The 12809-nt window shown below is 52.3% G+C and overlaps 1 protein-coding gene and 1 long non-coding RNA gene across 2 annotated transcripts in view; both read left to right on the forward strand.

Moving 5' to 3' along the window:
• The window catches only part of LOC134488509 (uncharacterized), a 679404-nt gene that overhangs the window by 183952 nt on the left and 482643 nt on the right, over positions 1–12809 (forward strand). The gene's annotated exons all lie outside the window — the stretch shown is intronic.
• HDGFL2 (HDGF like 2) overlaps positions 2655–12809 on the forward strand; it is a 34450-nt gene continuing 24295 nt past the window's right edge. Inside the window, exons 1-4 of the mRNA XM_063290950.1 lie at positions 2655–2808; positions 10634–10710; positions 10825–10963; positions 11844–12047. Of these exons, the coding sequence (XP_063147020.1) occupies positions 2737–2808; positions 10634–10710; positions 10825–10963; positions 11844–12047 (492 nt within the window). The 5' untranslated portion in view covers positions 2655–2736. The remainder of the gene's footprint in view (positions 2809–10633; positions 10711–10824; positions 10964–11843; positions 12048–12809) is intronic.

Here is a 12809-nt window from a genome sequence, read left to right on the forward strand (position 1 = left end):
CCGAAAAAAATTCGTGTTTAAATATATACAGTAGAATCAAATGAAATACAAAATAAAAACGCCATAGAACCAGGCAGAGCAGGACAGTCATCAGAATCTAAAACAATATAAATTGAAATATGATTCAAATACAATTTGAAAGCCTGGGAAAAATAAAAAGGTCCGCCTTGTGCCGAAACCGCTCGTACGGAGGAGGGGAGATGGGGGAAATACCCTGTCTGTTGCCACCCAACATAGATCTCCTACTGTATCTTCATCCAATTCCCCTCGCAATTGCCTCCAGCAAGCAGCAATGAGACTTCCAAAGAGCCTCTGTTGATGTATTTCAGCACCTCCTTGCCATGTGCACAAAAGATCAAAGCTGCCACTCGTGTCAGCATGAACTCCTCCATGTTGTTTTCTTCACTACAAGTGAGAAGCAGTTTACCGCTGCCTTCTTCCAGAATTTTTTTCAGTTTTCCAGATAAGATTTCTGAGTGGTCTCCCATCCAAACACTAAGTAGGCCCAGTGCTGCTTAGCACTTGGGGAGCAGGGAAAGCAGATTTTTTTGGGAGGACGACTCATTCTCTTGAGGGGATTGTTGTTTATTCATTTAGTCGCTTCCGACTCGTGACTCCATGGACCAGCCCACGCCAGAACTTCCTGTCGGTCGTCAACACCCCCAGCTCCCCCTGGGACGAGTCCATCCCCTCTAGAATGTCATCCGTCCATCTTGCCCTCGGTCAGCCCCTCTTCCTTTTGCCCTCCACTCTCCCCAGCATCAGCATCTTCTCCAGGGTGTCCTGTCTTCTCTTTATGTGGCCAAAGTACTTCAGTTTTGCCTTTAATACCATTTCCTCAAGTGAGCAGTCTGGCTTTATTTCCTGGAGGATGGACCGGTTTGATCTTCTTGCAGTCCAAGGCACTCAGAATTTTCCTCCAACATCTCTTGAGGGGGGGAAGGCTAAAAATCCTCCACAAGAGCTAATCAGGTTTAAAAGCAGTTCTGTTTGAGGAACCTACAGAGTAACCCAAAATGTGGGTGTAATAAGTGGGGATGAAGGCCTGGGGTCCTCCGCACAGACTGCATACAGTTCACAGATCTGAGATTCCCCACATTGGATCTAATTGCACCCAAAATGCGTGGACAATCTTACTAATTACTGGATTCACACACCGCCCTTCTTTGTAGATGGGGCTATGCTTTTTTCTTTTATCCGTTCAGCCGTGTCCGATTCTGGACAAATCCCTGCAGTTTTCTTGGCAAGATTTTCAGAAGTGGTTTGTCATTGCCTCCTTCCTAGGGCTGAGAGAAAGTGACTGGCCCCAGGTCACTCAGCTGGCTTTGTGCCTAAGGCAGGACTAGAACTCACAATCTCTCAGTTTCTAGCCTGGTGCCTTAACCACGACACCAAACTGATTCTCGCATTGCCCTTCTTTGTAGATGGGGCTACACTTTGGGGGGGGGTGCGTCCAAATGCACCACCCTTACATTAACTCCCGGGAAAACAGCTACTGAATACATCAATTTTTCACTTTTATTTTCCCAGCCCAGAAAGTTGCTGCTTCCCTGCTTAGTTTCAATAGAGCGAGGACTGAAGGGGAACACATAGGGAGGGGGCAGCAGGAGTCTCTCTGTTTGCCCAGATGCCAATCTCCAGCAGGGGCTGTTTGGCTCCCACCTGGCATGAGTTGCGAGCCTGGCTGTTCCAGTTCGCGTGCCAGGGAGACCGGCTTAGCCAGCGAACTGCAGTTTATTTAATTGGCCAGATCCCATCCGGAGGGGAGAGGAAAGGCAGCTGGGAAACAGGTTGGGCGATGCCAAAGCCAATTGTTCCCAAGGCTTCCCGTGCTTTCTTTTTCTTTCCTTTGTCACCCTCCTGGGTAAGCAAAGGATGATGCACTTTTCGCTGCCTGGAGCAAATTTGCTGTGGGTGTGGAGGCCACCCAGAAAAGCCATTACCAACTTTGCACCCTTGGGGTCCGTGAGGAGCAAGCCAGCCGCTGCTACGGACGTTGACCGGACTCAGATCACTCACAGGCCGGGATTACGGGGCGGGTGGGGGGGAGTGTTGGATTACACCTTCCATAATCCCCTGCCAGATTCAACCTGGGTACTAGAGGAGGTACAGTCCACTCTTCTGGAGGCAACTGGGTTGGGGGAGGCCGGCCCACACGCCCCACTTGGCGCAGGAAAGCCTGGCCTTCCTGGCAGGGGGGTTGTGACCCAGGGACAGCGGGTGCCTACCCTCCTGCCTGCGTGGGGCGGACCCCCTCCTTACAACTGATTGATTATGCGCCATCAAGTCGGGGTCACCTCTTAGCGACCACCCAGATGGATTTTACAGCCGCTGAAAACCCCCACGGCGAGACCAAGACTTCGAAGCATGTGCAGAGTTCCCCCACGCTCCGCCCCCCGTTGCCACCTTAGCCCCGCCCTTTGCCCCCGTGCCCCCTCCCCCGCAGCCTCTGGCCTATCCCGTCCTCCTTCGGCGCAGCTGCTCCCACCCCCTCTACCCTCTGCGGGCTCTGATTGGCCCTCTGGCATGGAGCGCGCGGCGCGCGTGCCGCCATCCCGCCAGCCAATGAGCCTCGCGGGCCGGACGGCCGCGGCGCCGAAGCGACACCGGGGCGGGCCAATGAGCCGCCGCCAAGCGCGTGTCCCGCCCTCCTTCCCTTCAGGCCGGCGGCCACGCCCCTCCCGGTTGCCTGGCGAAGCCTGAGGCCTGGCCGGGGCCTGCTTGCCCGTCGCCGCGATGCCGCACGGCTTCAAGGCCGGAGACCTCGTCTTCGCCAAGATGAAGGGCTACCCGCACTGGCCGGCCCGGGTGGGTGAGAAACCCGCGAGGGGGCCGCGGACGGGCGGGGGAGGGATGGGAAGAGCCGTCGCCTAGCAACCGCGCCCTCCCCCTCGCTCGTGGCGGGGGGCGTCTCCCCTCCCCTGCTTTGGAGCGCGCCCTGCACGTGACTTCCTCGGGGCGGGGGGCAGCGCCCCTCTGCTCCAGGGCGGGACTCGTCCCGGGGGCGCCTGGGGGCCGGCCCGCGCCAGGTCTTTGCCAAGCCCGGCCGCGGACCCCGCGCCTTCCTCCCCATCACCATCGCAGCGGCCGGGCAGGGGAGGGAGGGAGAGGAGGGGAGGGGGCGGTGTCCCCCCCGCAGGCTCCTGCCCGGGGCCCGCGAACGGCGCGCGCGTCCCGGGCGGCGTGCGGCGGGGCCGGCTTGTGTGCCGAGCGTGCAGACGCGCAGCTGCACCGCTCCGCCTGCCGGCGCGCGTCTGGGCCGTCCGCCGATGCGGGACACCGGTGCGCCCGGACGGGGTGGGCGTGCGCGCGTCGCGGTGCCGGCCCCCAGCCCCGGGTGCGTGCGGTGCAGGTGCAGGTGCAGGGCGGTTACTGACTCCTGTGCATCTGCAGACGTCGCCTCCTTAGTGTGTGCCTGTCGCGCGTGGTTGTGTTTCTCCCGGTCACGTATGTGCACGTTTGTATGTTCTTACATGTTGTAAGGATATGTAAAATATGTAAGGTGTGTGCGTGTTGGTATCTTTTTACATATATTTACATTTTGTTTGTAATATATATATATATATATATATATATACACACACACACACACGCATACATACATATATGCTCTCTCCCTCTCTCTCTCTTTCTCTCTCTCTCTCTCTCTATATATGTATATATATATAAAATTCCCTTCTCACCCCTGTGGGCGGTGTGTGTCTTCCCCAACCTCGGGTCCTCCACCAGAGGCCTGGGGGTTTGAGGGTCCTGCGCAGGATCTCGGCTGTTCCTGGCACTGCGCTCTTCTGGACAGAGAGCGCTGAGGTTGCTCCTGGGATCTGCTGGAGCCCCCCTCCCCGCTTGGGGGTCACAGCCCCGAGTGGCCCTCCCACCACCGGGACCCCTTTGGCCTTCCCTTTCCACATCCGCCCCAGTTCCTCCTCCAGGCCCTGGGACCTCTCCAGCTTCTCAACTCCTCCTTCCTGATGCTGCTGTCTCTTGGCTCCGCCACATCGATCACCACCACCGTCTTCTGGTCCTTGTCTACGTTCGTATATATCTGTATATCCATATATGTTTATATCTACCTATATATAGAGAGAGGGATATGGATATATGAATATGAATATATGCTGCCTAGGACTTTGTAATAGGCTTTTGGTATTTGGGGAATATACATGAGCCTCAAAGAGTTGGGGTGGTGTGTCTTTGCGGATACTGATTTAAGCACGTGACTCCACCCGCATGTCAGAGACATGGCAGGAGGAGAGCCACGTTAGTCCAGTATAGCCCAACATCAGGAGGAGGCTGCTCACGCCTTTTCCAACTAACCGATTTTATTGAAAAGCAAACGCTTTCAGGAGCTGGAGCTGCAGGCTCCTTCTGGCCCAAGCATCAGGCCGTTGTCCACAGAGAGAGGAGGGACGACCCGCGTGAAGTCAGGCGAGGGTCCCTGCTTGAGCATGGAGGTGTTAGTGCTCACGTGCCTCCGTGTCCACGGGTGGAACAACATGGCTTGATCTTGCTGACTTTCCCTTACACTACCCCAAGATTTAAGCAAGAGGAGCTAGGCTTGAGAATTTGGGGCACCTTTGGCTCTGGCCGTTGTATCTGTTTAAGAGAGTCCTACCCAGTGCAAAGGAACGACGACAAACCATCTTAGCTAGTCTGTTACTTTGCTCAAGAAAGCAGGAAGCCATGCAAGGATTTCTTCTTTTTTATCCACTGAATTTTGTGTGGGACTGGGCTTGTCTGTTAACTGCCATTTGAAATTTAGGAAGGAGCTCCCTGTTTCTCACCAAGGCTCTGTTTGGGTTTTCTTTACTATGGGCCCTGCTATCAACCCCCCCCCCCCCGCCGAGACTTTTCACAGGTGTAAGGTCAGGTGCCTGTGCAAGCGGTATCTGGCTTGGCCCACTTCTCTCCCTGAGGTCTTACGTCGCACAATCAATATAAACATAAATGCACCATTAATGAATGGTGCAATACGAAGGCTCCTGAAATAACTGTGGACTCATGGGGGGGGCGGGGTGGGGGGGCTGGTCCGCTGAGTTTAAATATTTGCCATTTGATTGCAGAGGCCTTGAGCACAGGATAGCCGATGTTGGGAATGATTGCTTTTTTCTTCCTTGCATCATGTTGGCCCTATAGGATGGTTATTATTTTAAATTCCTTTTGAATTTGTATAAGAACTTGCAATGGGAACAGCCTTAGCTAGTATTTGAAGTAGCATTTTTAAAGTAACATTTTAACTTAAGCTCATCTCACTCATCTTGCGATGGACCAAAATCTCTCTCCTGCACCCAGGACTGATCCTTTGTGTGTTCCACTTGCTTTTTCTTCTTTTTTAATCATGTCTGATTCTCGGAGACTGCCTGGACAAGTCCCTGCCATTTTCTTGGCAGGGTTTTTCAGAAGTGGCTTGCCACTGCCTCCTTCCTAGGCTGAGAGAGTGTGGCTGGCCCAGGGTCACCCAGCTGACTTTGTTCCTAAGGCAGGACTAGAACTCACGGCCTCCCAGTTTCTAGACTGATGCCTTCTCCAGGACACCAAACTACCTCCCTCCGATTTGAACGAGCAGTCTATAAACAGACTTTTCATTACAATTACACATCCACTTAGTTGTGAAGCCATCCACTCCGCACTTAATTAGCCTGCTAATCATCCTGTCAAACACTCTGTTGCAGGCTAAATATATGTTGCGTGTCTACAGCATTCCCAAATCTGAAGGAAGTTAAGTTGATTAAATAGTGCCAAAAGATTAGTCTAGTTCAGTGTTTCTCAACCTTGGCAACTTTAAGAGGTGTGGACTTCAACTCCCAGAATTCCCCAGCCAGCCCTGCTTAGTTCTTGAAAATTCATGCTGGTTTCTGGTAATGATTACACTGATGTCAGGATTTCTGCTCTTGAGCCTTCTCAGAATCATTGTCAGATTCGCTCAACTGGTCCTCCAGATCTTTCCTTCCCTCCTCTTTGAAAACGGGCAATGTTCGCTCTCCTCCCACCATCTGGCGCCACTTCTTCACGATTTTTCAAGTGCCAGACGATCAGCTATTTCCTCCAGTATCCTTAGGGTGCAATGTCTAAAGAAGTCACCCTTGATATTTTTAGCATCGCTGACAAACCTCAGCACATGCTGAGCTTTCCCTTCCCTGACAGCCTACAGTTCAGGGCGCTCTCTCTGTATTGTCCTTTTGCCGTTGGGCTCTGCCTTTCCTACGTGCGTCTGCCTTTGCTTTCAGGTCTTGGCTACGTTTTTGTAAAGGCATATTGGTTTCTGCTGCTTTCCTCCACCCCCCCCCCCACTGGACTTGCTTGCAATTATACTTTACGTATCTTCTTTAGGAATTCCCTTTAGGGTGTTGTTTTCCATCAACTTTTCTTGCTGTGGATTGATTTATTGGCTGTTTAAGGCTGTCCAAATGGATTCAGAGCAGCTTTCCCTTATTGTCATTGCTGTGAATTTATTAAAAGGGTGGTTGTTTAGGGTTTTTTGGTCGTGCGGGATATGTGTAGGGCTATGCTCAGTTTTGGTTTCCCTTGAAATCAAGAACTGGCATTACAGGTGGTCCTCACTTAACATCCATTCGTTTAGTGACAGTTTGGACTTAGGGCAGCGCTGGAAAAACTGACTTACAACTGGTGCTCACACCTACGACCGCCACAGCGCCATGTGATCATGATTTGAGCGCTCTGCAACTGATTGACATTTATGACAGTCGCAGCATCCTGTGGTCCCATGATTGCCATTTTCAACCTTTTCAGCTGGCTTCTGGCAAGCAAAATCAATGGAGAACTGTGTGGTTTGCTTAGTAACTGGAATTCTGGTCCAAGTTGTGGTCATTAAGCGAGGAATACCCGTACACATTCACTTCCCCAATGTCCTGCCACTTCCATTCCTTAAGCCAAGTCTTCCCTGGTATCGGGATAGTAAACTACATCCTAGAGGTGTGTGAATGCAAAACTTTCCAAGTTTGAAGGGGTCTCTTCTGCATTGCTCTCAGTTTGGAAAGGGTTGTTTTGAGCTTGAAACACTTCCAAAATGATCAGAGCACTCTGACTCACAATTCAGAGTTTCTGACTTGAAGCTGGAGAAGTTTCAAATTTGAAGACGGTGGCATTGCATGGATGTGCCCCTGGAGTCACTCAGAATCATGTTTGACTGAAAGGAGACTAGCATCCTAGATTCACCCATCAGACTATGCTACCAAAAAAATAACCCAAGGTTGTTGGTCACAACCGACCAATTGGTCCTATTGTTTAGAAACCCTGACCTAATAAAATGCAACTTTGTTTTAAGCAGGTAGCCCGCCAGTGACACTCAGTAAGTGTTCTGTTTCCACGTGCTCCTGGCACCTTCTTCTCTGGGCATTGCAGAGGTCAAGGAGGACACTTGTCCTAGTGACCCAATTGGAAATTTTATTTATTAATTCAGTTTGGGTGCCACCTGACTCCATCCGATTTTGAGAGCATGCAATGAGCCCATGCGCCAAATGGCCATTCGTAAAATGGCTGCCGCACGGCCACGGCCAGCTGCAACATCCCCATTTACCAGAAAGCAAGCCGGCTACCTCTTCCGCCTGGATGCTCTCGGTCCTTTCGTTGGGACTTTTTACAAGATTCAAAGGCAGTACTGCAGACAAACTTGATGGAAGCGGATGCTTCACTTTGCAGCATGTAAGAGTCATATTTTTTATATTTTCTTAAAAGAAGCTTTAAAAAGAAATCAGGTGGTGACACCACGAGAGGTATCTAGGGGAACGTGGGTGCCCATGGACATAATATGACCTTGCTGCTGGTTTTCCTCCAAACTCTGGAAAACTGGGGTATTATGCCCTACATTTTTCAGTGGCAGGCCCCCAGATTTTCACTTCTGTATCCTGAAACCGTCTTACGTAGTTTGAGGAATAGCTAGTGCCTCGTATTCTTGCTTCTAAGCTGTCAGAGAAGTTGTGTGCAGTGATGGTGTCCCAGTTGCTTTTTTTGCTTTCAAAGACCTTACGGGGGAATTTTGGGAAAGGCTGTCCTGTTCCCCACATGTTTGATGATTCCTTGGTCAAACTAAACAGTGGAACGGGAACTCCTTGTATCCCTGGCCTGGCAAACCTGGCCTTGATCTGTGCACCCTGTACAAAATGCATTTCTGTGCTGGCAGTTCCAGTCTGGAGGGCGGAACGTGCTATTTTCATAACTGGACGTGGGAAGCATTGTCACACTTGACCCGTCCCACGAAGGTTTGTTTCTAGGGCCAAATTCCGTTCCGTCCTGGGTACCATATTTTAACAAGAACTTTGATGAGAACCTGGATCTTCGCGTGTGTGCAACCTGGAGCCAGTCCAGAGGAGTAACATAAAGATGATGAGGGGTATAAAAAGTCCAGATTTTTTGGAATAATTGGAGAAACTGGGAATACTCAGAAGAGAGAGGCAAGACACATCGAGGCATTTGAAAGGCAGGAACACACAGATTTCTTGGGGCCAAAGTGTATATCCACAAGAAGTGGACTGCAGAAACTTTACCGTTCAGTGATGGAGCACACCGACTGAGAAAAAGGCAGAGCTCTGGAGACATTTAAGAAGACGCTGAAGAGCTCCAGCTGTATCGTCGTCTGCTGTGGGGGAAGGCATGTTACGTCTTTCAGGTCTAACGTCTGTCGGACTATCCAGGGGAAAAATCCACCAGAGTCTCTGTATCCTGTATCTCAGTGAAGTTTCCCTACCTCCTGAATGGAAGGTAGATCTCCAAACAGCATCTCCCCCGCAGGTACAGCAAGAACCCTCTGCAGATCGTACGAACTCTCTTGCCTGGTAAAACGTCGGTCACTGAGCAGTTCCCCCAGAATCAGCCACTGGACGCATATTCCGCAGACACCCACCTGCTCTGCTAGGAATTGCAAGCCCAGAGGCAAGAGAGGGGTGAAGAAAGAATCCCTTGTGCCCATTCACCCCTCTTATTTTCCATCAGGCTATCCCTGCCGATAGGAAGAGGTATTCCGGGGAAATACGTGTGCGCCGGCTGGTTGGAGCTCAGAGTTGCTCTCCGTGTGCAGCCAGTTGGGCTGGCGGCTGTTTAGCCTGCCTGCTTCACCTGCAGCCCCTCTCCTCTCCTAGAAGCCGATTTTCCCCACTCAAAAATGTACCTTGGGATCCTCACCTGGGGCTCGGAGAGGAGGTTCTGCCCATAGCACCTCTTCAGCAGGTCCCTCCACCATCAACATTTTATTTATTTGTTTACTTATTTATTTATCATATTTATTCACCGCCCATCTCGTATTGCAACCAACATCAGCAGGAAAGACAGAGTTACTGCAGTTTGGGAGCGTCATCAGCTTGTAGGAAGCCTGCGCTTATTGCCTTTGGACTTCCCCTTCGTTCCCACAGCTTAGGGCCTGGCACGGGTTTCTGCCTTCCTTCCCTCTCTTTCCTTCCGGATTCAGGTTAAGCTGCCCGGGGTCTCCTGGTGAGCTTCTTAGCTGAAGAAAGATTTGAACCTGGCCTTCTACCTGTGTGTCAGCAGGGAAGGCAATAGAGAGGTTGAGACGGTGGCCGTGATTGTGTGATGAAGGGACTCATTGGTTGGGACTTCAACTGCATGGTCATAGCCTCCTTTTCTGACTCCCCCCCCTCCCCCCCGGCAGATATTCCTGTGTGGAAGGTCCCTTGTGCCAGCACCGGGTCACGTCTGACTCTCTGGGGGGATGCCGCTTTCGCGACGTTTTCTCGGCGGACTGTAGAGCGGGGTGGTTGGCCACTGCCTTCCCCGGTCGCCACCTTCCCCAGCGAGCCGGGTGCTCCTTTTACCGACCTCGGAAGGGTGGAAGGCTGTCGACCCAAGCCGGCTGCCCGAGAGAGAATCCGGCTCCCGCTGGGGTCGAACCCGGGTCGTGGGGAAAGTTTTCAGTTGCAATACTGCCACCTACCCCTCTGCGCCACATGAAGCTCTCAGATATTCCTACCCTGTATTTATATTGAGCTCCAGGAGGCCGTACATGACCAGCTTTGCTCTTCTTGGAACTCACCAGATGCACGTAGCCATAGATCTTACTGTGGGTTCACACCTCTACTGGGAATTGCGCACTGTGGCACTTGATGATACAGATAGTCCTCTCTTAATGACTGCCCCGTTCAGTGGCACTGAAAAAGTAAACTTATGACCGGTCCTTGTGCTTAAGGCTGTCACAGCATCCCTGCAGTCACTTCGCAACCAGTGGGCATTCGCAACCATTGCAACATCCCGTGGTCACATGATCGCCACTTGCCTGCTTCACAGCCGGCTTCCGACAAGCAGTCAGCGGAGAAGCCGGCAGTGAAATCTCAAGTTGCAGTCACATGATGTCTTGCTTAATGGCCCGCAGTGATTCGCTTAATGACCATAGCAGGAGTGATGTCATAAGTCCAGCACAGCCATGTGATTTTTTTGCCTAGCGGCCGTGCCACTCAACAACCGAGTTTCCAGTCCCGATTGTGGTCATTAAGCAAGGGCTACCTGTATCCTATCCACCTTCCCTTTTCAGCTCTCAGGCAGGTAAAGCGCCTGTGTGATTCTCTTACGACGCTGCTAACCACGAGGCTGGGCTGGCCCCAGCTTGAGCATAGCCAGCCTTCCCTTTGGCCTCCGCTGCTGACTGATTCTGTCCCTGCCTTCCTTCCAGATTGACGATATCATTGATGGGGCCGTGAAGCCTCCCCCCAACAAGTATCCCATATTCTTCTTTGGCACCCACGAGACGTAAGTGCTGGGTTTGGAGAGTCTGTGGGTTGGTGGCATAAGTGTGTTGGGGGGGGTGTTGCTATCTCTGCCCAGCCCCTGGCATCTCTTCTTTGGTCTGTCCTTGTCCCGCAGGGCGTTCCTGGGTCCGAAGGACCTGTTCCCTTATGAAAAGTACAAGGACAAATACGGGAAGCCCAACAAGAGGAAAGGCTTCAATGAAGGGTTGTGGGAAATCCAGAACAACCCCCATGCCAGCTATAGCGCGCCTCCGGTGAGTGAGCCTGCCTGACGCGATGCCTGTTGCTGCCTGTCTGTTCTGGCATTGGCTGGCAGCCAGCCCTAAGAGCCAAAGTCGCTTTGCAGTGGAAGAGAATATGTTTCATAGAATGGAAGGGTTGGGAGGGATCTTGGAGGTCATCTAGTCCAGCCCCACCCCCACCCCAGCGCAGGAATCCCCACCTTAAGTAGTTGGGATAGACAGTCCTCCCCCTTCTATTTAATCACCCCCAGCGAAGGAGAGTCCCCCGTCTCCCCAAACCAGTGTTTCTCAACCTTGCCGACTTTAAGATGTGTGGACTTCAACTCCCAGAATTCCCCAGCCAGCAAAGCCTAACCCTAACCCTAACCCTAACCCTAGGAGTTGAAGTCCACACAAAGTCGCCACGGTTGAGAAACACTTGTAATGGTATGTGGGAATGACCTTGGGAGACGAGGGGAAGAGACGCAGCCGAGGGAACAGTCAGATAAGAGGCAGCTGAGCCCACAGCTGGATAGTGGGCGGAGAAAGAGGCTCAGGAGGGACTCCCCCTGGTTTCTCAGGCTGTAAAGGGGACAGCGGGAGAACTGTACTTTCAGACTTGCAAAATTCTGTTAAGGCAGCCTTACTAAAGGAGAATCTGGTCATGTTTCCCGTCTGGTCTACCTGGGAAGGCTGATGACACTGCCTTAGACTTCCAGCTGCTGTTGTGCAACTGCTTTGCATTGCCAGGATCCTTCCTTTTGGCCAACCCTGCCCTTCTCCATGCAGCATCTTGTCAGAGGACCCTCAATTCCTCTGTAGAGTTGTGTCCAGAGGCCACCCAAGGCTCCTTTTCCAGCCACTGCTGTCCCTTCCTCTCTTCCTCTTTGCTCCCCTTCCCTTCACCCTATAGCCACTGAGTTCCTCCGACAGCGAAGCTGCCGATATCGACCACATCAGTGGAGGGGGAGGGGGAAGCGACGTTCCCGGGGAGGAAGGCTCTGCCCCCACCACTGGTGTCGGTGCAGCAGGAATGACGATGGAGAAGATGGAGAGCGATGAGTCGGACAAAGGAAGTGACCACAGCAGCATGAAGCGGAAATCGTTAGCCATGAAAGTGAGTAATTTCCAGGTGGTGGAGTTTGGTAGCACCTTGTCTGCAGCAGGCTGCAGATAGTCCTCGCTTAACAGGTTTAGTGATGGTTCGTTTTAGAGATGGCTCAGACTTACGACAGTGCTGGGGAAACCGATTTGCGACTGGTCCTCACACTTACGGCTGTCACAGCATCCCCGCGGACACAGATCACAATTGGGCACTTGACAATCAGTTCGCATTTATGACTGCTGCAGCATCCCATGGTCACGGGATCACTGATTTTGACCTTCCCCGGCCAGCTTCTGGCAAGCAACATCAACAGGGAACCGCGTGATTTGCTTTACGCCCATGTGGTTCGCTTAACGCCCATGGTGATTTGCCTAATGACCGCCACAAAAAAGTGGTGAATTGGGTCAGACTGTCACTGTATCACACAGGGTGTTTCTCCTTCCAAGCGGGTTGGCTTACGGTGGCAACGGGACCAGCTCAACCGATGGTTCTTAGCTTTACATCTTGACTCCAGGCCAAACTGGAGTCGTGGCTGAGAGCTTGGAGGCTAGATGGTCTGGATGGGGATGAGCAAGGGCTTCAGCCCAGCAGGACACAGTAGCTCTGTGTGCCAAAACCTTCGGAGTCCAGAGAAGGTCCATTTTTAATTCTGGAGGGGCCATGCTTCCCCAGGCAGGACTAGCTCATAATCCGGGGTCCTCCTGGAAGAGCAGGCGGCAGCGGGGGCTGGGAGGGCCTCTGCACATCTCCATCTTGCAGCCAGAGGTCTTGCTT

Source organism: Candoia aspera, chromosome 1, assembly GCF_035149785.1.
Source record: "Candoia aspera isolate rCanAsp1 chromosome 1, rCanAsp1.hap2, whole genome shotgun sequence".
Taxonomy (NCBI): Eukaryota; Metazoa; Chordata; class Lepidosauria; order Squamata; family Boidae; genus Candoia; species Candoia aspera.